We start from the raw sequence: 26,032 nt of genomic DNA on the forward strand, positions 1-26,032 counted from the left end.
AGCCACCAGGAACCCCTTAAAATATTTTTTAAAATAATAATACTTTGTTAAAAACTTGTGCCATAAATTGACAGGGACTTTGGAATATATGTTAAACAGATATTTCTTCAACTATACTAGCAAGCAACATTAGTCTATGTTATGTATCATTATATAGGCCTGGCTATTAATATGATATTTGATAAGATAGAATCATCTTTTGTATGTATATATCCATGTCTATGTAGATATATAGATATATGCTTTTTTTATATTTCAGGAGTTGCACTTTTTATGTTATGGTGTGTAGCCTGGTCATTCTCAGGCTCCGAAGTTCTCCCTGGTGGAAATTTATTTGGACTATTAATTATTTTTTATAGTGCCATGATTGGGGGGAAAATTTTGGAACTCATTAGAATACCTTCAGTGCCTCAACTTCCACCTCTTCTTGGTAAGTGTACAGTTAGCTCTTATGTCTTTGTTTTTGCTGTATGCAAATTATGAACATACTCTAGTCAGAATACATATAATATAGAAATATTTCAATGTAATATGATCTTTATAGCTTCTTTTTATATTTACTATATATGTGTGGATATAGCTCATTTATAGAAGTATTTATTCTCTTTGTATAAAAGCACACAGATTTTTTTTCTGAAATATTTTTGAAACAATTTAAATATACTCAATGTATGATTCCTGTTGCTTTATTGTTTAATAGGACACTTTAAAATTAATTTTAAATATATTATAGAAAATGAAACATTTTGAAAAGACTGAATTTTTCTGTAGATAACCTAACTCAAATACGATGATAAGATTCAAATACTGTAGTGACTAAAGCACCAGAAAGTTTTATGGTTTAAGCTGTTTGGGCATCTCCACTATGTATATTCATAGATGCGTCATCTGCCTAACCAGTATTATATCCTCTTTCTTTATTACCATTATTATATAACTCTCCATTTGGACAGAGGAAAATTAGTGGAAGAACTTCTATCAGTGGTGTCTCATATCTTCTAAGTATTCAATACACCCAAATATTCCGTACACTGTGAGTAGAGATAATTGCTCCATCCTATTGCTAATATCCTTCTATGTCCACAACACCCTTTTAGCACCTGCTAAGTATTCACTGAATCTTTTTTTTTTTCTCTCCAAACTTCTACTCTTACCCTAGCTTAGGCTATTTGTTTTCCAAGTCTTCCATGGACTTTGGCAGAGCCTTTTAATTGTTCTCTCCTCTAGTTTTATGTCTATCTAACTCATCAAAACCATCACATAGAAAATACAAGATGCACTATGTCTCTCCCTCCTAAAACTTTTCCTATGGTACATTACTCTGGAAAAGCAAGCGGTGGGAATGGAGGCTGCAGGGGGGGTAGCTTTATATTATCTGGCCTCTCCTGCCCATTCTCTCACTCAGTCCTTGCCCTTTTTTTGTTTAACAACACTGAATTACCTGTTTTAGCCCTTTGAGATATGTCATTTCTTATCTCCAGTCCTTTACTTATGCTGCCTTCTCTACTTGTATGTAATCTGTCCTTCACCAAAGTAATGATGTAGTGTGTTTAGAGAAGGGAAATTAAACATTTCTCTTTTCTAACTTAGAAAAATGAACTGAATCAGACATGTTTTCTTTTCTTTTTTTTTTAAGGGATGTTACTGGCAGGTTTTACCATCAGGAATGTTCCATTCCTCGGCGATTACATCCATATTAATAACACATGGTCTTCAACTTTAAGAAACACTGCCCTTACCGTTATCCTAATACAAGCTGGGCTTGGACTCGATCCACAGGTAGATTTGCAACTATATCTTGAATAAAGATATTTTAAATATTAGAGGCTGGTAGAAAAGAAAAAGAGGCAACATTTTTGTTATAGCTGCTCCAAGTAAAGTCTGTAAGCAAAACTAAGATAAAGAACAAAGATTTTGCAGAAATATTGGCATCTTATAATTTCTACTTCTGGCCATCATTACCGATATGAAGAGAAATCAGTGTGATGTAAGATCTCTATTAGAAATCATCTTTAGTTATTTTCATAGAGATAAATGTCCCTTGTACAGCATTAGTTTTGTTTGGGACCTGTGGCTTTTCTATGGATAACTATTTACTTTTCAGTTAATAGTAAACTTATGGTGCTTGGGTGGCTCAGTTGGTTTTGTCTGACTCCTGATTTTGGCTCAGGTCATGATCTCACAGTTCATGAGATTCAGCCCCACATCGGCACAGAACCCGCTTGGGATTCCCTCTCTGACTCTCCCTCTTTCCTTGCCCCTTCCCTGTTCTCTCTCTCTCAAAAATAAATAAATAAACTTTCAAAAATAAATAAAGGGTAAGGTCCACTCCTAAAAGGTTTTTACTTTTGTTTTGTTTTTCAAAGAGATTAAGAATTTCAGTAACATTTTTATTTAATGACTTTCTTCCCCCACAGATGTATGTTCCTGATTATCTGTGCATTATTGTAGAAGCTAATCTTTTAAAATATCAAAATCTAGGAATCATAAAAATATTTGGGTTTTAAAAAGGTGACTCTTTTTTTTTTCAATATATGAAATTCATTGTCAAATTGGTTTCCATACAACACCCAGTGCTCATCCCAAAAGGTGCCCTCCTCAATACCCATCACCCACCCTCCCCTCCCTCCCACCCCCCCATCAACCCTCAGTTTGTTCTCAGTTTTTTTTTTTTATTAAAAAATTTTTTTTTTCAACGTTTATTCATTTTTGTGACAGAGAGAGACAGAGCATGAACGGGGGAGGGGCAGAGAGAGAGGGAGACACAGAATCGGAAACAGGCTCCAGGCTCTGAGCCATCAGCCCAGAGCCCGACACGGGGCTCGAACTCACGGACCGCGAGATCGTGACCTGGCTGAAGTCGGATGCTTAACCGACTGCGCCACCCAGGCGCCCTTGTTCTCAGTTTTTAAGAGTCTCTTATGCTTTGGCTCTCTCCCACTCTAATCTCTTTTTTTTTTTTTTTTTATTTCCTTTCCCTCCCTCATGGGCTTCTGTTAAGTTTCTCAGGATCCACATAAGAGTGAAAACATATGGTATTTGTCTTTCTCTGTATGGCTTATTTCACTTAGCATCACACTCTCCAGTTCCATCCACGTTGCTACAAAGGGCCATATTTTGTTCTTTCTCATTGCCATGTAGTACTCCATTGTGTATATAAACCACAATTTCTTTATCCATTCATCAGTTGATGGACATTTAGGCTCTTTCCATAATTTGGCTATTGTTGAGATGCTATAAACATTGGGGTACAAGTGGCCCTATGCATCAATACTCCTGTATCCCTTGGGTAAATTCCTAGCAGTGCTATTGCTGGGTCATAGGGTAGGTCTATTTTTAATTTTCTGAGGAACCTCCACACTGTTTTCCAGAGTGGCTGCACCACTTTGCATTCCCACCAACAGTGCAAGAGGGTTCCCGTTTCTCCACATCCTCGCCAGCATCTATAGTCTCCTGATTTGTTCATTTTGGCCACTCTGACTGGCGTGAGGTGATATCTGAGTGTGGTTTTGATTTGTATTTCCCTGATAAGGAGCGACGTTGAGCATCTTTTCATGTGCCTGTTGGCCATCCGGATGTCTTTTCTTTGGAGAAGTGTCTATTCATGTTTTCTGCCCATTTCTTCACTGGGTTATTTGTTTTTCGGGTGTGGAGTTTAGTGAGTTCTTTATAGATTTTGGATACTAGCCCTTTGTCCGATATGTCATTTGCAAATATCTTTTCCCATTCCGTTGGTTGCCTTTTAGTTTTGTTGGTTGTTTCCTTTGCTGTGCAGAAGCTTTTAATCTTCATAAGGTCCCAGTAGTTCATTTTTGCTTTTAATTCCCTTGCCTTTCGGAATGTGTCGAGTAAGAGATTGCTACAGCTGAGGTCAGAGAGGTCTTTTCCTGCTTTCTCCTCTAGGGTTTTGATGGTTTCCTGTCTCACATTCAGGTCCTTATCCATTTTGAGTTTATTTTTGTGAATGGTGTGAGAAAGTGGTCTAGTCAATCTTCTGCATGTTGCTGTCCAGTTCTCCCAGCACCATTTGTTAAAGAGGCTGTCTTTTTTCCATTGGATGTTCTTTCCTGCTTTGTCAAAGATTAGTTGGCCATACGTTTGTGGGTCTAGTTCTGGGGTTTCTATTCTATTCCATTGGTCTATGTGTCTGTTTTTGTGCCAATACCATGCTGTCTTGATGATGACAGCTTTGTAGTAGAGGCTAAAGTCTGGGATTGTGAAGCCTCCTGCTTTGGTCTTCTTCTTCAAAATTCCTTTGGCTATTCGGGGCCTTTTGTGGTTCCATATGAATTTTAGGATTGCTTGCTCTAGTTTCGAGAAGAATACTGGTGCAATTTTGATTGGGATTGCATTGAATGTGTAGATAGTTTTGGGTAGTATTGACATTTTGACAATATTTATTCTTCCAATCCATGAGCAGGGAATGTCTTTCCATTTCTTTAAATCTTCTTCAATTACCTTCATAAGCTTTCTATAGTTTTCAGCATACAGATCTTTTACATCTTTGGTTAGGTTTATTCCTAGGTATTTTATGCTTCTTGGTGCAATTTTGAATGGGATCAGTTTCTTTATTTGTCTTTCTGTTGCTTCATTGTTAGTGTATAAGAATGCAACTGATTTCTGTACATTGATTTTGTATCCTGCAACTTTGCTGAATTCATGTATCAGTTCTAGCAGACTTTTGGTGGAGTCTATCGGGTTTTCCATGTACAATATCATGTCATCTGCAAAAAGCGAAAGCTTGACTTCATCTTTGCCAATTTTGATGCCTTTGATTTCCTTTTGTTGTCTGATTGCTGATGCTAGAACTTCCAACACTATGTTAAACAACAGCGGTGAGAGTGGGCATCCGTGTCGTGTTCCTGATCTCAGGGAAAAAGCTCTCAGTTTTTCCCCATTGAGGATGATGTTAGCTGTGGGCTTTTCATAAATGGCTTTTATAATAATGTTAAGTATGCTCCTTCTATCAAAAAGGTGACTCTTCATGAATAAATATAACAGCTACTGAAACAACAAATGTATGAGTTTAGTGAAAATATCTCAAAAGCATAAAGACAGTGACAATTTATTATAAGCTCCAGTAGAAAATTTGAACCAATGAGAAAATTCTAAAGTTCTCCTTTTTAGTGAATTATGCTGTTTTTAAGTGATTTTTCTCTTTTGGCACATTGATATTTTCTATTATAATTATTAAATTAACCAAACAGGTCATTTCTAAAAGTTAACTGATGGAAATAAACCTATAGGTCATACTTTTATTATACTCTTTATAAGAAAGATTAAGGAAGGTAGAAATAGTTATTTAATTACAGAGAAATGGATGTTTTGAAATAATTTAGATACAACAGTATTTTATAAAATGTGAAATACTTTATATATAACCCAATCTGTGATGACATATAAAATGCGCTATATTAGCATTTCAAGCCCAGTGAGACAATCTGGAAGATTTAGCTTAATAAAAGCTAATTACTTAAAAAAAAAAAACTATCTCAAAATTTACTTAAATAACTTTCTTGTTCACCATTGTAAGTTGTCTAAATGTGACTATTTTTATATTTCAGGCTTTGAAGCATTTGAAGAGAGTTTGTTTAAGATTGGCTCTAGGTCCATGCCTCATAGAGGCATGTTCAACTGCTGTTATTTCCCACTTCCTTATGAATTTTCCCTGGCAATGGGGATTTCTTTTGGGGTAACTTTTTCTCATTTTTCTCTATGAAAATATTCTGTTAAGAATGCTTGGTTTGAAATTATCAAAATATTCAGAATATTATATAGACAAGCTTCTCATTAAACTTCTTTTCACAGTGGGGGTACCTGGATGACTCAGTTTAGCATCCCACTCTTGATTTTCGCTCAGGTCATGATCTTACGGTTTGAGTTCAAGCCCCACGTCGAGCACCTTGCTCACAGCATGGAGTCTGCTTGGGATTCTCTCTCTGCCCTTTCCCACCTCATGTTCTCTCTTTCTCTCTCTCTCTCTCTCTCTCTCTCTCTCTCTCTCTCTCAAAATAAATGAATAAATAAACTTAAAAAAAAGTCATTTGGGGTACCTCAATGGCTCAGTTGGTTAAGGGTCCGACTCTTGATTTTGGCTCAGGTCATGATCTCATGGTTTGTGAATTCAAGCCCCACATCGGGCTCTCTGCTATTAGTATGGAGCCCCCTTGGGATCCTCTGCCACCCTCCTCTCTGCCCCTCCCCTGCTCATGTGTTGTCTCTCTCAAATATAAATAAACATTAAAAAAAATTCTTTTCACACTGGTAGAAAACCTTGGAAATGTGTTGGTCAGAAGCAGAGCCATATCCTAAATCTACCATATCCTTAGCAAACATGCAGTCCCTGAATGTTTAGTGCAAGATAATTCATCAATTTACTCCTTCTCTCCTATATCATTTTCCATTTCTATGTTTTAACCCATCCAGTGGCCTCTTCCTTATAAATTGTATGTATATATTATATACATATATATGAGATTTTATATATAGATATTATAACAAAAACACTCTTTCCCTGTACCCAATGTCCCATCTATTTTTACCCACTATCCATTTTCTCTTCATGTCCAAATTCCTCAAAACAATAGTCTATAATCACTCTCTCTAGATGCTCAACCTCTTTTCATTTTTCAATATATTTACCTTTTGCCTCCATTTGAATGTAAAGTTCACCCATTATATACTTACTGTCAAATCCAATGGATTTTTTAAAATTTCTTTTTTATTATAAAAGTAATACCCAAATGCATTTTACTTTTGAAAAATTAGAACTTTACAGATAAAACTAAGAAGTCTTTTAACAATGCCTTCAAATCGTAGTGCCCATACCCATACCCAAAGTAACAATTTTTATGAGTTTTATGTTATTATTCCATAGACCTTTAAAAATAACAGTCCAGACTTCTAAAGAATATATATATTATATATATATTTATATGAAAATAGATAAAATAATATTGTTTTTCCAAGGATTTATCTACTGTATACATATATAATATATAAATAATATCAAAGAGTGTATCACTTTGTTTGCGATTTTCTCTTTTTTACTCAACAGTATTCTTGAGATTTATACACTTAGAAATATGTAGCTCATTTGTTTAATTGTTGTATAGTGTTATATTGTATGATAATACCAGCTTTTACTTACAGTGTTCCAACAAATAGCATTTTGTTTGTCTCACTTTGCATAAATGTGAGTTTTCCTAGAATAGTTACCTAAGTTATGCGCATTTTCAGTTTTGATGGATACTATCAAAGTGCCTTTAACACGTACCAATTTGCCCTATCACCAGCAGGGTATGAAAATGACTGTTATTCTTTCAAATCCTTGCAAATTATAATATCAAGTCTTGATATTACCAAACTTTATGATATCTTCCAATCTGGTGAACAAAAATTGATTATTTCTTTGTTGTTTTAATATGCATGTATGTGATTATTAATGACTTCAGTATTTTTATATGAGCCTGTTCAGACCTTTTTCTATTTTTCTGTTGAGTTATTCTTTTCTTTCTTATTGATTATATCAATGCCCTGGTACAAGTATTGCAAATACATGTTCTAACATACCACTAGATATTTAACTTTGCTTATGATGACTTTTTTTTTTAATCTAAAAAGGGTATTTTATTATTTCCAACAGATAGAAGAGCAAATACATAAAACCATTCCTTGACCTTGAAAATCAAAAAGAAAAACCAGGGCGTGGGGAGGAAGAATATAGCTGCTTTTGATATAACAAAGGGCTTTTTTATGTAATCAAATTGATCAATACTTCTGTTTCTGTTTAATACCTTTCTATGTGTCATTCAAAAGATCCTTTTTACCCATATATTTATGGTCATAAATATATTCTTCTATATATTATTATTATTACTTTTAAGTGCATTTAAATAAATTCTTTTAAAACAGTAGAGTTTATTATGTGTGGGGATCTAGCTACATTCTTTTTCCACATAAATAGGTTGTTGCCTCAGCACCATTTATGGAAAAGTTCTTTCTTTTCCCCCTTGATTTGAAATGTTGATTTTGTCATGTAACAAACCCCAGAGATTTGTGTTTTTTTATAATTTTTTTAATGTTTATTTTTTTGAGAGAGAGAGGACAAGAGTGTGAGCTGGGGAGGGGCAGAGAGAGAGGGAGACACAGAATCTGAAGAAGGCTCCAGGCTCTGAGCTAACAGCACAGAACTGCAAGATTGTGACCTAAGCCTAAGTGGGACACTTAACCGACTGAGACACCCAGACACCACAGAGATTTGTTTTTATACTTGTGTTCTGTTTTTCTTCCAATCCATTTTGTCTATTTCTATGTCATTATTACATGGTTTTAACTATCTTGCCTTTACTAAAACAGTATCTTCATTTTTACATCGACTTGGTTTTTCATTCTAAGCTCTTATTCTCCCAAATGAATTTTAGAATCAGCTAGTCAAGTTCAATGAAGAATCCTGAGAATATTTTAATTGGCACAGCAACGAATTAATAAATTAATTTGGAGGAGAGATGACACATTTATAATATTGAAGAGTTTTATCCATAAATATACCATATCTCTCCACTATTTAGGTGTTATATTAAGTTCTATGTTTATAATTTTTAGAGAGATCTGGGTCTATCTTCATAGTTTTGTTCTTAGGTGTTTTATGTTTTTTATTGATGTTATTAATAGATTTTTCATAACATTTTCGAATTAGTTTTTGCAGATGTATAAGAAAACTACTGATTTTTAAAAATACATTTTATTGAGGTATAGTTCACATAGAATAAGCACTCATTTTTAGTGAACATCTCAATGAGTTTTTTTATAATGAGTTTTATAATGTAATTATATAGTATGTACTCTTTTATTTCTGGTTTCATATGGTCAGCAAGTTGTTTTTGAGATGCATCCATATTATTCATTCCATTTTATTGCAGAATATTATTTCATTGTATGAAATATACCACCCATTTTATTCATTCACTTGATGGATATTTAGATTATTTCCAATTTAGTTGTTACAAACAAAGCTGCTATGAACTTTTGCATTCAAGTCTTCATGAAGACATTTGTTTTCATTTGTTAGAGAAATGCCTAAGAGTAGATTTGCTAGATCATATGGTAAGATATTATTTAATGTTATTTTAGAAATGGGGTGCCTAGCTGGCTCAGTCAGTAGAGCATGCTACTCTTGATCTCAGGGTTGTGAATTTGAGCCCATGTTGAGTGTAAAGATTACTTAAAAATAAGTCAATAAATAAACAGTGCCAAAAAATTTTCCTAAGTATTGTAGTATTTTACATTCCCACCAATAATGTATAAATTCTAGGCCATCCACATCCTCTCCAATACTTCATAGTGTCTCCTTAATTGAACATTTTTTAGTTGTATGTGTAGTGGTACAAAGTTATAGTTTTAGGCAAGGGAAACAGAAGCAAAAATAAACAATTGGGACTTCATCAAGATAAAAAAGCTTCTGCACAGCAAAGGAAACAATCAACAAAACTAAAAGGCAACCTTTGGAATGGGAGAATATATTTGCAAATGACATATCTGATAAAGGGTTTGTATCCAAAATATGTAAAGAACATATAAAACTCAACACCCAAAAAATAAATAATCCAGTTAAAAAATGGGCAGAAGACATGAATAGACTTTTTCCAAAAATGGCTAAAAGACCAATGAAAAGATGGTTATTATCACTCATCATCAGGGAAATACAAATCAAAACTACAGTGAGTTATCACCTCACACCCATCAGAATGGCTAAAATCAACAACACAAGAAACAGTAGGTGTTGGCAAGGATACAGAGAAAAAAGAATCCTCGTGCACTGTTAGTGGGAATGAAAACTGGCACAACTACTGTGGAAAACAGTATGGGGCACACACACACATACACATATACAATGGAATAGGAGCCATAAAAAAAGAATGAAATCTTGCCATGTGCAATGACATGGATGGAGCTAGAGAGTATTAATGTTAATTGAAATAAGTCAGAGAAAAACAGATACCATATGATTTCACTCATGTGGAACTTAAAAAACAAAACACGTGAACATGGGGGAAAAAAAGAGACAAACCATAAAAGAGACTGTTAGCTATAGAGAACAAACTGAGGATTGATGAAGGGGGGAGTAGGTAAGGGGGTGGGTTAAATGCATGATGGGTTATGGAGGGTGTACTGGTAGTGATAAGCACAGAGCGCTGTATGTAAGTCATGAACTATTAAATTCTACACCTGAAACTAATATTCACTGTATGTTAACCAACTGGAATCTTAATAAAAACTTGAGAAAAACAATAAAGTTGTGGTTTTATAGTTTTTCATCAAATTTGGAATTTTTCAGCCGTTATTTCTTAAGTATTTTGCCCCTCTTTCTTATTCTAGAACTACAACTACACATGTGTTAGACTGCTTGATATTATTATGTAGGTCCCTGGTACTCTATTAACTTTTTTTACTCATGTGACTCTCTGTACTTAATTTTGCGCCTTGGGGCGCCTGGGTGGTGCAGTCGGTTAAGTGTCCGACTTCAGCCAGGTCACAATCTCGCGGTCCGTGAGTTCGAGCCCTGCGTCGGGCTCTGGGCTGATGGCTCAGAGCCTGGAGCCTGTTTCCGATTCTGTGTCTCCCTCTCTCTCTGCCCCTCCCCCGTTCATGCTCTGTCTCTGTCACAAAAATAAATAAACGTTGAAAAAAAATTTTTTTTTAAAAATTTTGCGTCTTTTTTCTCAGAATACATCTTCATTAGCATTTTGTTTATAGACCTAAGTATATTGGACTCTGTATAAAAATATGAGTTCTTTTATTATTTAAATAGGCAAACATATGTAATTACATAGGATAACAGTATCTGATTTTATCAGAGCACTATTTGTTTAAGAGAAGGTGGCTTTTAATAGGTTACTACTAGAGTGCTTTACGTCCCTGTTAGGAAGTATATTTTGAGCATATTGCATTTTCTTTTTTGTACCTAATGGCTTTTCAATGATGGTGCCATAGATGATTTGCTTTTTTGTATATATAATTTGGGGTTTCAAATGTTGAATCATCAAAAAGCATTAAAAATTACCATTCTAAATCACCCCTCCGCCACCACCACCCCCCAAAAGAGAAAGAGCATTACCCTGGACCTAACTCATGTTTTGCTCCATGTCTGTTGTTTCCATATTTGCCCTTTTCTGTTTGTTTTTGTTGTTTTGTTTTCATCATGTTAAGTGTATTCTTTAGTCCCCATCACCTATTTCACCCAGCCCCCCTTCCCACCTCCCCTCTGATAATCCATCAGTTTGCTCTCTGTTAAGAGTCTGTTTCTTGGTTTGTCTCTCTCTCTCTCTCTTCTTTGCTCGTTTTTTGTTTGTTTCTTTCTTTCTTTGTTAAATTCCACATATGAGTGAGATCACGTGGTATTGTCTTTCACTGGCTGAGTTATTTTGCTTAGCACTGTACTCTCTAGCTCTATCCACGTTGTTCGAAATGGCAAGATTTCATTCTTTTTTTATGGCTGAACAATATTTCATGTGTATATGTACACATACACATATATATGTATATATATCACATATATACATATATGTGTATATGTATATATATATTACATCTTTCTCCATTCATCTAATGATGGACATTTGGACTGCTTATACTTCATTTTGGATATATTCCACTGCTGTGTCTTCAAGTTCATTGATCTTTTCTTCTGCAGTGTTTAACCTTCTATCAATCTTATCCAGTGAATTTTTTTGATAATTTAATAATTTTTTAATATTTCAGATATTGCATTTCTTCGGTCATAAGCCATCTTACATTTCTTTCCAGCTTTACTGAGATAATGATTCACATATAACATTTTGTAAGTTTAAGGTATACAACGTGTTGATTTGATACACTTATATATTGCAAAATGATTACCAACATAGCATTAGTTAACACCTCCATCTTATCACATACTTGCCTTTTTCTGTGTGTGTGATGAGAACTTTTAAGATCATCTCCCTTAGCAACTTTCAAGTATATAATACAGTATTATTAATTGTAATCACCATGCTGTACATTAGACCCCCAAAACTTACTTATCTTATAACTGCAAGTTTATACTCTTTTGACCAAAATTTCCCCATTTCCCCCAGGTACCAGACCCTAGTAACCACCATTTTACTCTATTTTTATGAGTTCAGCTTTTTTAAATTCCACACATAAGTGAGATCATGCAGTATTTGTCTTTCTCTGTCTGACTTATTTCACTTAACATAATGTCCTCAAGGTCCATCCATATTGTAAATGGCATGATTTCTTTCTTTCTCATGGCTGAATACTTGTCAATTGCATACATATTGCACACATATATATACCATACACACATACACACACACATATACATACCACATCTTTATTCATGCATCCATTGACAGAAACTTAGGTTGTTTCCATCAGATACTACATTTTTTATTTCCAAAAGTTCCATTTGGTTCTTTATTCTGTCTGCTGCTTTCCCCCCCATTATGTTCATGTTTTCCTTTAGATTCTTAAGGAACATATTTATACGTTCCATATGTCACATATTTATAACAACTGTGACAATATATTAATCTACCAGTTCCCTGGTTGCTGTCATTTGTGGATCTATATGTATTAACTGATTTTTCCCCCTGTTGTAGGTTACATTATCCTACCTATTCATGTGATCCTACCTATTCATCTGATTCATAGTGATCAGATGCTGGGTTTTGTAGGTTTTACATTGTTGAAATCTGGATTTTGTAATTTTTCTTTAGAGTGTTAGACTTTGTCCTAGAAGGCAGCATTAAATTATTTGTGAGTTAGTTGATGCTTTCAAGTCTTGTTTTTAAGATCTTTTAGGGATTATCTAGAGAAGCCTTACTGTAGGGCTTCTAAGATGTGGCCCTTCTGAGTCTACTGAATGCCCTATGTGTTTGATGAGGTATCTCCACTCTAGTTGGTGGGAACCCAAAGGTTTTCCCAGTCTTCTGTGAGCTCTAGAAATTATTCATCTTACTGATGGTCAGTAATCTTTCTTTATGAGTTGTACTTGTCCACATTTGTGGGGTTTTACTCTATGCCTGCTCTCAGTAGTATTCAACCAAAGACAGGGAACCCTTCATGCCAATTTCTGGAAATTTCTTTATGTCTTTCCTTCCCTCAGGTACTCTGCTCTGAAAATTTTAGCTGCCTTGGCTTCCCTAGACTTTTTTCTCCTCGACTCAGCAAATTTGTTGGGCTTTGTTTGGTTTCTCTTCACCACAGCCTTGAAATTGTTCCCAAGCAGAAAACCTGGGCAATGGTGAAGTTTAATTCATTTGTTTCCCTTTTCTCATTTGTAACAGTTCTGTACTGTCTGCTGTTCAGTGTCTGAAATTTTTTGTCTGGTTTTCCAGGTGCTTTCAGCAGGAGGGTAATTGCAGAACCTATATTCTTTTAGAGCTGTAAGCAGATGTCTTACTTCTGATTTTTAAAGGTTGATTTTATATATGACTATCCTGATGAATGTTCATATCGGTACTTTTAGTTCTTACATAAACTTCCTGTCTTCAAATAATTAAACTTCTGTCACTTCCTTTACCAGTGTTTATACTGTTATCTCTATTTTACTGTGTTCAATTGAATATCCCATCAATGTGAATATTACTAACGGAAAAAAATAGATATTTCTATTTTTAAAATAATTTTAATGAGAATCCTAATGCTTTGTCATTAATATGATGTTTACTGTAGGGTGTTAGTAGATGCGGTTTATTAGGTTAAGGAAAGTTTCCTGAATCTTGTTTGTCAAGAGGTTGCCTCTTAATAAAAAAAAAAAAAAATACTATCATTTTTTTTCCCTTCAATCTGACATTATGAATTATACTGGCAGAGTTTCTTAATGCAGAACCATCCATACATTTACAGACTTGGTCAGCATTTTTATTCTTTTAATAAACTGATGTATTCAGTTTGCTCCTATTTAGGATCATAAATGAAACTGAACTGTGGCTTATTTTCTTATGCTATCTTTGCCTTATTTCTATTTTTTCTACCCCCCAACCCCTACCTATCTTTGCCTTATTTATGATCATGTTATTATTTTGCTATAACTGCCTCAAATCCCTTCATGTTGATACCTAGCATTTTAATGCAAGTTAAATAATCAATATAAATTTTCTTTTCTTTCATCTTAGTTTTTTTTCCTTTTAAAATAAAGATAAGTGTAGAAGTTACTAAGATATGTGAACATCCTTAATTTGTATTTCTGTTGCAACAACTTCTGGATTCATTTTTCCTCCCATTTGAGTACTTTCACCAAAATGATTGTGAACGTGGGTCTTTGTGTGACAAATCTTTTGAAGCTTTGTATGCTTGTGAATATTTCACAGTATTATAAAACCTTCATATTTGAATGACTATTGGACTGATTTTAAAATGTCCAAAATGGGGGCATCTGGACTGGCTGGCCGGTTTAGTTAGCAGAGCATGCGACTCTTGATCTTGGTGTCATGAGTTCAGGCCCCATGTTTGGCATAGAGATTACTGTTAAAAAAAAAAATCTTAAATAAATAAATGAATGAATAAATAAGTAAATATTCAAAATTATTTTCCTTGAACTTTTAAAAACTGTTCTGCTTTTTCCTTGTATCTAACCTTGCTATTGAAAAGTCTGGTGTCAAACTAATTCTTATTCTTTTGTTGATAACCTTTCTCGCTGGATGTTTTTAGAATTTCCTGTTTTAATTTTCTTAAATATTACTATAAATTATTTAGATATGGGTTATTCTGTTTCTTGTGTGACCTTTTATTTAGATTTAAGGTCATTTGCCTTTAATTAAGGGAACTTTACTTCCATTATTTTTTTGAGTATGCCATCTTCTAATTTCATATATTTATCATTTATATAATGGCACATCTACTGCTATTCTTTTTTTTAAGATTTTATTTTTAAGTAATCTCTACACTCAGCATATCCTTCTCACTCATTGTAATCCTTATCTATCTTGAATTCTACTTTGTCAGATATTAATATTTCTCTTCCTGCTTTGTTGTGGGTACCCTATTTGGAATGAATTTCTCCATCCTTGAATTGTTAAACTTTTTATTGAAGTCTAACTCAGATACAGAAAGTGTAAAGTACATGAATGTACAGTTCCTTGAATACTTAAAAAGTGAACATTCATGTAACCATCACCCAAGTAAAGAAGTATAGCACTGCCAATACCCCAGAAGTGTCCTTATGTTCTCTCCTAATCACTTCTCTCCATCCTCTCCACAGATAACCACTATACTAATTTCTTACACTATAATTTAATTTGCATGTAGTTGTACTTTATGTAAATGAAACCATATAGTATATATTCTTTTGTGTCTGCTCTTTAACTCAACATTATATTTGAGATTCGTCCATGTTATTGTGTGTGAACATAGTTTACTTTCTTTTTTGTATAGTATATCATTGTATGAATATACTAGTTTATTTGTGCATTCTATTATCAGTGGGAATTTGCATTGTTCCTACTTGGGGTTATAATTACTAATGCTCTTACATTCTTGTAAATAACTCTTGGTACACGGTTTTCTAAAGGTGCTTAACTATGAGTTGAATTGTTGGTTCATGGGGTAACTATATGTTTAAAACTTTGGATTATGTCAAAATATTTTTTGAGAATTCCTAATTTACATTTCTACCAGTAGTATGTAAGAGTTCCTCTTATTCCAAACCCTGCCAACATTTGGAATCATCAGTCTTTTTTATTTGAACCATTCATATGGGTATGTTGTGATATCTCATTGGGATTTTTATTTCTATTACCCTGATTTCTAATAAGGCTGAAGAGTACCTGTTATTTCCCATATTTCTAATGGGTTTTTGGTGGTTGTTTTTTTCTGATTTATTGGTAAGAGTTCAACATATTCTGATACTAGTCCTGTGTTAAATATGTTACAAATATGTTTTTTCATTCATCAACTACCCATTCTCTCTTTTAATGGTAGAAATTCTTCATTTTAATGTAGCCCAATCTGTCATTCTTTTTCTTCATTCTTAATACTTTTTGTTTAAGAAGTCATTCCATATTCAAAGTCATAAAGATATTCTGTATATTATTTTCTAGTAATTTTACTATTTTACCTTTCACATTTAAATCCATAATCTACCTTAAATTGATTTTTATGTCTAGTATGAGATAGGGTCAGGTTTCTTCTTTCTCCCCGCTTGTCTGCAGTCAACTTAGGAATATCCAAATGACCCAGCACAATGGATTTAAAAAGCCACTTCTTCCAGTCACATTGCTCTATAGTGTAACCTGTGTCATAAATAATGTGTCCAGATAAGTATGGCTCTGTTTCTGGACTCTCTATTCTTAACCAATGGTCTATCTTCTGTGTTAATTACTATGGTTTTATAATAAGTCTTTATATCTTGTAGAACAAAACTCTCACTTTTGTGATCTCCAAATCACTTTTATGATTCATAACACTTCATATTTCCATACAAATTTAGAACCAGTTTGTCAATTTTTACCAAAAAATTCTGATTGAAATTGTATTGTTCTATCAATTAGGAGATGACTGATACCTTTATAATATTGAGTTATTTGATTCATGCTCATGATCTTCCCCTCCATTTATTTAGGTATTCTCTAACTTTTCTTTTTAATTTTTTGATGTTTACTAATTTTTTAAATATGAAATTTATTGTCAAATTGGTTTCCATACAATACCCAGTGCTCATCCCAACAGGTGCCCTCTTCAATGCCTATCACCCACTTTCCCCTCCCTCACACCCCCCATCAACCCTCAGTTTATTCTCAGTTTTTAAGAGTCTCATGGTTTGCCTCCCTCCCTCTCTAACTTTTTTTTTTTCCCCTTCCCCTCCCGCATGGTCTTCTGTTAAGTTTCTCAGGAGCGTGAGCAGGGGAGGGGCAGAGAGAGAGAGGGAGACACAGAATTCAAAGCAGGCTCCACACCCTGAGCTGTCAGCACAGAGCACGGCCAGGGGCTCAAACTCACGAACTGAGAGATCGTGACCTGAGCTGAAGTCAGTTGCCCAACCAACTGAGTCACTGAGGCACCCCTGATTTTTCTTAATCAAGGGGTTTTTATTCCCTACATAGAGGTCCTGTATATATTTAATTAGATTTATTCCTAGGCATTTGATGGTTTTTGATACAATTATAAATAGTACTTTTACATTTTTAATAACATTTATTACTGATATTTAGAAATATTATTTATTTTCCATATTGCTTTTGTCTCTAGCAACCTTGCTGTGCTCATCAATTCAAATTTATCTATAGGTTGCCTTCGTTTTTCTGCATGTACAGCTGTGTCATCTGTGAATGACAGTTGTACTTCTTTCTTTCCAATAAGTATACCATTTATTTCTCTTTCTTTATGGTACTTATTAGGCTGTTCAATATAATGGTGATTAGAAGTGGTGATAGTAGACATCTTTGTTTTGATTCTGTATTTGTCATAAGTTTTTTGTAGCTACCCTTAATTAGATTAATGAAGTTTCCCTACATTCTTAGTTTGCTAAGTTTTTATTGTAATTGGGTGTCAAATTTTATCAAATAATTGTTTTGCTTCTATTGAAATACTATGAATTGTTAATTCTATTCTAGTGAATTATGTTGATTAATTTTCTAATGTAAACCAAATTTTCATTTATGAAATTGATTCAATTTATTTATCATACTTACAATTTTCAACTTTTTTGTACCATTTGTCTTAGGTATATTTCTTACTAACAACTCAGAAATAAATTTTTATTTTTTTTTAATTTTTTTAAAAATGTTTTTCTTTATTTTTGAGAGAGAGACAGAGCACAAGTGGGGGAGGGGCAGAGAGAGAGGGAGACAGAATCAGAAGCAGGCTCCAGGCTGAGCTGTCAGCACAGAGCCCCATGCAGGGCCCAAACTTGTGAACTGCGAGATCATGACCTGAGCTGAAGTTGGACACCTAACTGAGCCACCCAGGCACCCCAGAACTAAATTTTTTAAATTCAGTCAGAAAAGCTATGTCTTAACAGGTCCATCCAACCGATTCTTTGTAGGTCAATTTTGACTTAACCTTGCTTTTATTTCACCTTTTAAAATATTACACATTCCTGTAAGTTTTATTCTTTTTTCACTTTTCCTACTTTTTGTTGGATTACCAGCATTTTCTTTGTTACACTTTCATTTATTCCTTTAATATTTAGAAATTACAAACTCATTCTCCTAGTGATTACCTATAATTTTGTAAAAAGCATACTTAAAATTGTAGCATGTTTTCAGTTTTCTCCACTCCCTCATATATTTCCCCACCAGTTGATATAATCTAGAACTTTCGTCTAAGATTATTTATAAGTTTTCTTTACAATGAGTACTTCTATAGATTTAACAATGATTTTCACTGCTCATCATTATGTCTTGTGATTATAATTATAATAATATAATAATAATTAATATAATAATTATAATAGCAAACATTTATATAGTGCTTGCCATGTGTCAGGCACTTTGTGTAGTATTTGATAATTAATAATTTAATCTTCACATAGTCCTGTGAAATAGGTATTATTATTATTACCATTTTTTTGTTTTGCATACAAACTGAGACAAAGAGATGTTACATGGTTTTCCTAACATCAGATGACTAAATAGATAGATCCAGAACTTTTACTATGTCTAGAGAATTTATTTTTTTAAGCAACTTTTCTAAATGTTTATTTTTATTTATTTTGAGAGAGAGAGAGAGCATAAGCAGGGGAAGGGCAGAAAAAGAGAGAGACAGAGAGAGAGAGAGAGAGAGAGAGAGAGAGAGAGAGAGAGAGAGAATCCCAAGCAGGCTCCATGCAATCAGGCCAGAGCCTGATGCAAGGCTAGATCCCATGAGCCATGAGATCATGACCTGAGCCAAAATCAAGAGTTAGACATTCAACCAACTGAGCCACCTCAGGTGTACCCTCCTTTTTTATTAAGAGTCTTTTTTTTTGAGCCTTTATTCTTAATGTCTACACTATGCTGCCTATACTCTTTTATTTTTTTTAACCCCCTTTATTTTGTACTAAATATTTTTCCTGATGAGTTGATCTTCTAGTTCTTTTCAAACTGATCAGTGGATGATAAACTGAATCCTGGAATGTCTGAAAATAACTTCTGTGTGACTCAGTATTGAATTTTAGATTCAAAATTATTTTCCCTCAGTACTTTAAAGAGATCAGTGTTATCTCTTTGTATTAGTTTTGCCCATGAGGAATATTTTATCAAGCTAATTATTAATTTCTTTCCTAGGCAATCTAACCCAATCATTTTTTTTTTCCTTTGGAGGCTTGGTTTCCTGAATTTTTCCAATTAAAATCTTCTTGCTATACAAAGTACATTCCTTGGACAGCAACATTAGTATCACCTAAAAGCTTGTTAGAAATGTAGACTCCTGGGCCTTATCCCAGGCCTTTTGAAATTAATCTGCATTTTAATGAGATTCTTATGTTATTTGTTTTCATATTAAAGTTTTAAAAGAACAGTCTCAGATAAGTCTTTTTTCCTTAGTGAAATTTTTCAAATATGTACAAGAGTAGAGAGAATAATAACAAAATAACAAACGTCCAAATATCCTTAATTTAAACTTAATAGCCCCTAAGGAATCCTAAAGTAAATTACATGCATAATGGTATTTCACCCCTGTATCCTACAGAATGCATTTCTAAAAGTTAACAGCATTTTTCTAACTAAATTAACAACAATCCCTTAATGTAATCAGATGAGTCTTAACATGTTCTATTCAATATTTGGTGTGATGTTTCAATCAGAAGAATATGTATCTATTTTTTTCCAGGTCTTGATTGTATCCTTTATCTTTCTTCAGTTCTCTTGTATTATGTCCTTTTGTAACTCCCTCCTCCATACCTATTAAGCCTTCTTTATACTTTTTATATGCTTACCTTTTTGCAGTATACACTGGAAAATTTTTCTCTGCACAGTTCTCTAGCTTATTAAGTCACTCTTTAGCTATGTTTATACCTATGTTTTTTTAATTTGGAGAATTTATTGTTAATTTCTAGGAACTATCATCAAAACTTTATGGATAGATGCAATATACTTTCATGATTCAGAGGATATTTATAGTTATTCTGACATCATGTTTTGGTTGCTTTCTTCCTAGTATATCTCTTTTCTCAGGTATAATTTTTTTTTCCACTTAATGAACGTGGTTCCTCAATTCAAAGTGATAGATTCCCCAAATATTTTGTAATACTTTAATGGGGGCTCATTTTTGTGTTTTACACTTCCTATTAACTTGTTATTGCTTTATCTATTGGCTTTTGCCTTCTTGCAGGGAATAGCCCAATAATGTTACCAAGCAAGGTGTCTAGAAGCTCAGGCTGAGATTAAGATTCTTATGCAGTAATGTACTGAGGGAGGTCTCAGTTGAAACTTCTGAGTGAAGAAAGCCAGATAGACTATGGGGTAAATCAGTGGTTCCCGAACTTTGCTGTGCATTAAAATCACCTTGGGAGCTTTTGAAAATCCCAACAATCAGAAGAGTAATGTCAGCAAGATAGCAGAATACGAAGCCCCAGGCTCTTCTTCTCCCACTTACTGACTTAAAAACATAAGAACCAAATTACCTTTGTGAGAACTCCAGAAACCACTTGAGAGGTTGCATCATCCTGTCCAAGTGCAAGGTCAAGAAGAGACACATTGGAGTAGTTAAGACATTTCATTGTATTTACCCACCATACCTCATCCCCTCCCTGCACAGCAGAGGAAATCAAAAGAAAACTCCCAACCCCTGGCTTATCCATCAGGAAGGAAAGAAAGAAGCTGGGACATGTGTCTACATTCTGGCATTTTGAGTCAAGGGACAGGTTTCTGTCTCACCTAACTCAGAGTGCTGGCAGAAAAAGAGTGGCACACTTTGGATACTGAGGCACATTGAAAACAAAGGTGAGTCCTGTGGGTTGCTCTAGCTCCTGAGATATTGCAGTACTGCAGACAGACATTAGGGGTGTTCTGGAGCAGAAAAAGGCAAAACTTTTCAGCTGGCGATAATGTACCCAACCCTGAGAAGATGCATCCCAGAAATGTTTGAGAGACCCCTAGAATCTCTAGCCAAGCTGATTTGTGAAGAACTTTCTCTAGTGAAAACAGTTCATAAAGACAGGAAGAAGTGACTGTTTTTTCAAGTATCCAAATGATGGCTCCAACAAAGGAATGAAATGAAACTCCAGAAATCAACCCTAAACAAATGGAAATGTATGAATTACCCAACAAATAATTTAAAATAACCATCATAAAGATGCTTAATGAGTTAAAAGAGAACACAGAAAATCTAAAATAAATCAGGTAAATGATGCATAAACTAAATGAGAATACCAACAAAGATGAAGAATCTGTAAAAAGCAAACAAAAATAAAAATTCTGGAGCTGTAGAATACATAACTAAATTGAAAATTTTACTAGAGAGGATCAAAATCACACTGTATCAAGCAGAAGAAAGAGCCTGTGAACTAAAAGATTGGTCACTTGAAATTACAAGTCAGAGAAGCAAAAAGCAAAAGAGAAGTGAAGAGATCCTAAGAGATTCAAGGGATACTATTAAATGGACTAATCTACACATTATGAGAGCTCCAGGAGAAGAGAGAGAGAGATGTTCAGAAAACCTACTTAAAGAAATAATTGCCAAAACTTCCAAATTTGAGTAAGGAAATAGATATACAAATTCAAGAAGCTCAAAGAATTTCCACTAGAATAAGACTAAAGAAACCCACATACTCAGGCTGAGACACATACTCAGGCTGTCAAAAAATACATAAAGAGGGGAAAAAAGACAGAGAATCTTAAAGTGTCAAGAGAAAAGCAAGATCACCCATAAAATAGGATTTCTCAGCAGAAACCTTTTATACCAGAAGAGAATGAGATGATATATTCAAAATGCTGAAAGAAAAAACCTGCCAATCAAGAATACTATATTCAGCAAACCACATGTAAAACTTTTATGACATTAAATTTGGCAATTATTTCTTGAGTATGACACAAAAAGCACAGGCAACAAATATGAAAATAGATGAGACTGCATGAAACTTAAGAATTTCAACACAGCAAAGGAAACAAAATGGAAAGAGTACACGGAATGGGAGAAAATAATTGCAAACTATATCTGAAAAGGTCAATGTTCAGAATATATAAACAACTCCTACAACTCAACAATAATAATGGACTTAATAGTGGGCAATGGACTTGAATAGAAATTTCTCCAAAGAAAATATACAAATAGCCAACAAGCATATGAAAGTACTCAGTATCTGTAATCATTAGAGAAATGCAAATCAAAACCACAATGAGATATAAGCTCACACCTATTAGGATGATCATTATCAAAAAACAAAAACAAAATAGGGGCACCTGGCTGGCTCAGTCAGAAGAGCATGCAACCCTTATCTTGGTGATGTAAGTTCGAACCCCATAATGGGTGTAGAGATTACTTAAAATCTTAAAAAAAAAAAAAACAGAAAATAACACAAAATAAAGATTGGCACAGATGTGGAAAAATGAGAACCATTGTGCTCTGCTGTTGGAAATATAAAACAAGCAGTTGCTATGGAAAACAGGTTGGAAGTTCCTTAAAAAAAACAAAAATAGAATTACCATCTAATCCAGTAATCCCACTTTTGGGTATATATACAAAAGAATTGAAAGCAAGATCTTAGAGATATTTCCACATCCATGTTTATTGGAACATTATTCACAAAGTCAAGAAGTGGAAGCAGCCCACACTGACAGATGAATGGATGAAGAAAATGTGGTATATACCTAAAATGGAATATTATTTACCTGTAAAATATAGATAGAAATCCTGTCACATTCTACATCATAGATGAACCTTGAGGACATTATGCTGAGATAAATAAGCCAGGACAAATGCTGTATGATTCCACTGATCTGTTTAGAGTAGTCAAAATCCTGGTAACAGATAGTAGTATGATGGTTGCTGGGGGCTTGGGTGAGGGAGAAAGGAAGGGGAGTTATTTAATGGATATAAAGTTTTAGTTTTGTAAGACAAAAAAGTTCTGGAGATCCGTTACACAACAATGTGAATATAGTTAACAGTACTGAACTGTGCCTTAAAAATAGTTTAGAGGGTAAATTTTATGTGTTTCTTGCCACAATTAAAAACATTTTTTTAATCCTAGTACTAGGTCAAAGACTGATCTTAGATCAGTATGTCTTAGAATGGGATCCAGGCAGGGGCACCTGGGTGGCTCAGTCAGTTAATTGCCACTTCTTGATTTTGCCTCAGGTCATGATCACACAATTCATGGGATCAAGCCCCACGTGAATCATTTCATCAGGCTTGTGCAGACAGCACGAATTCTCTTTCTCCTCTCTCTGCCCCCCAGCCGGCTCACCTGTGCAACCTCTCTCAAAATAAACAAAGAAAAAAAAAATGAGAGCCAGGCATCAGTGTTTTTAAAAGTACCCAAGTACATAGTAGGCAACTTCTAAGATTATTCCCAGTAATCCCTGCTATCTAATATTTTACACCTTTGTGTAATACCCTCTTCTTGAATATGGGCTGGACTTACCTGACTTGCTTCTAATGGACAAAATACAATGGAAATGATAGGATGTCAATTCTAAAATTAGGTCATGCGAAGACCATGGCTTCTACTTTCCATGTTTTCTCTTCCATTCTCTTTAATTGCTTATCGTGGGGGAAACCAGCTGCCATACTGTGAGTAGCCTGTTAAGAAGCTCCCATAACAAAAGATTGAAAGCCTGCCAACAGCCATGTGAGTAAAATTGGAAGCAGATCTTCTACACATTTCATGAGGACCTTGATGCAGAGGCATCCAGCTAAGCCACACCCAGATTCCTGACCCACAGAAGTGTGCTAATAAGTGTTTGTTGTTTTAAGCAATGAAATTTGGGGATAATTTGTTGAGCAGCTACAGATAAATAATATACCAGGTGATTCAAATGTGCAGGAAAGTTCAGAAACAACTGAACTAGGCAAATAAGTTTTCAGAGAATTCTAGGCTCTCTCATTCGGAAAGACTGTACAGTCAGAGGCAAAGGCACTAAACTGTCAGACCCTCACATCAGTCAGTAATTGACAGGAGCTGTCTGGAAGAAGGAGTGGGAGGTAAACCTCCTTAGCACCCCCAAGTAAGCTCTTCTAAGCAGGGGAAGGCTGCTAGAAAGCTGCAGGTGTTGGGGGTTAGCAGCCAACAGCAGCAGCTGGGGGATGTGTGCACTGGCCTGGTAAACGGTTTCTGCTGGGGCACCAAGAACATCTCTACACAAGGTATATATTTCAGTCCTTATAAAGTTAATGTGGCAGAGATGAGGTAAAGTACTAAATAGGATATACCAACAAAGATGTTCTGAGCAGGAGTTTCCCCATTCCTCATGCATGTTATCATCCACACTCATTGTTCCTTCTTTGGGGCAGGCATCTCTGTTCTTTATTGACTTGCTCAAGAGTTAGAAGTAGGATGGACAGTACATTTGTCTGGCCATTGTTACAGTGGCATTCCAAATAATCACCTGTTGGATTTCTTCAGAGATCCCTCCTGCTCCTAGCATCTGCCATTTCTGGGCTTGGAGCATTTTTAGAGGTATACCATATCGGGGTACCTGGGTGGCTCAGTCAGTTAAGCATCCAACTTCGGCTCAGGTCATGATCTCACAGTTTGTGAGTTTGAGCCCTGTGTCGGACTCTGTGCTGACAGCTCAGAGCCTGGAGGCTGCTTCAGATTCTGTGTCTCCCTCTCTCTCTTCCCCTCCCCTGCTCCTGCTCTGTCTCTCTCTCTGTCTCAAAAATAAGTAAGCATTAAAAAAATTTTTTCAAGTGTACCATATCTTTGGTAGCAATGTTTACTCACACACACTTGGCTTATAATTTCTTTCTTCAATCTTAAACTGTCTTTTATCTTCCTGGGCTATACGTATTTCCTTGTCCATTGAGGATTCTCCTCCTTTTTTTTTTTTTTCTTTCTAGTTAGGTTATGAGTTTTCCTATTATTTTTACATCTTCATCTCAACGGATTTAGGGATGAAGGTAGAGACAATTTGTGCCCAAACCAACATCTTGAATGAAATCTCTATAAACTTTTAGGCAGCACTAAAAAATGTGTGAAAAATTTTACCACTATTAAATGACGTTGACCCAAAAGCAGAATTTTTACTTTTGAAGTTATTGTAAATCTGTAAAGTCTAATATATTTGTTGTAAAATTTAACATAAAACACTTTTGTTAAAATGATGTTTTAAAACTGGTTTTCAAAGTCTTTCTATTAGTTTTGTAGTAGGCGCTGTCTCTCCTGCTGTTGTTGTCCCTTCCATGCTACTTTTGCAAGAAAAAGGATATGGTATTAAGAAAGGCATTCCAACCTTACTAATAGCTGCTAGCAGTTTGGATGACATCATAGCAATCACTGGATTCAGTGCGTGCTTGAGCATAGCCTTCTCCTCAGGTAAACAAAACACAACTGCCACATCATTCACAGCCTTTTCTGGTTCTTTTAAACAAGACTTCTGGCTTTCCTCCTTATTAAAATTTATTTATTTTTACATGTATCGTCTTTTTGTTCTTCATAGAAAGTTCATTCTAGAGCAGGGAAGAAACTTCAATGGACTGAGAAACCACTATTTAACACAAACACTATTTAATAACCATAGATTTAAATTAATCTGACAACCCATATTATCATTTTTCCGTTCATGTTGCTTTGGAAATTTTATCAGTTTTCAATAGAAATTTTTAAGCAGCAATATTATTAGTACTGCTAATGTATTTAATATATACTTCTCAAATGTACCTTTTGGGCCATCATTATAAATAGCTGGTTGCTCTATTACTAAGACATCTTAAATATATAGAGTATGGACAACTGTGTGCCTTTTTGGTAGTGGTAGGACAAGATCTGCAGCACTTCTGAATCCCAAGGTAATATTTGATCTTGAATGTCACTCTGCACAAATTGTGAAAGTAAATGTTTCCACGTTTAGTAATGCTTTAGTTATTCGCAATGTTTGAAATTCAGTCTTCTGTTTTATTGAAGCACCAA

General features: G+C 34.6%; 1 protein-coding gene across 13 annotated transcripts in view; it reads left to right on the forward strand.

The window, feature by feature from the left end:
• Positions 1–26,032, forward strand: part of SLC9B1 (solute carrier family 9 member B1) — a 76,535-nt gene that overhangs the window by 37,859 nt on the left and 12,644 nt on the right. For 10 of the 13 annotated variants that reach the window (XM_023252894.2, XM_045056044.1, XM_023252892.2 and 7 more), the window contains 4 exons: positions 260–430; positions 1,637–1,779; positions 5,565–5,692; positions 25,251–25,438. In XM_023252894.2, coding sequence (XP_023108662.2) covers positions 260–430; positions 1,637–1,779; positions 5,565–5,692; positions 25,251–25,438 — 630 coding nt within the window. The remainder of the gene's footprint in view (positions 1–259; positions 431–1,636; positions 1,780–5,564; positions 5,693–25,250; positions 25,439–26,032) is intronic. The other 3 variants (XM_023252900.2, XM_045056048.1, XM_023252899.2) reach the window with 2 other exon arrangements.

Source organism: Felis catus, chromosome B1 (genome assembly GCF_018350175.1).
Source record: "Felis catus isolate Fca126 chromosome B1, F.catus_Fca126_mat1.0, whole genome shotgun sequence".
In the NCBI taxonomy this organism is placed as follows: Eukaryota; Metazoa; Chordata; class Mammalia; order Carnivora; family Felidae; genus Felis; species Felis catus.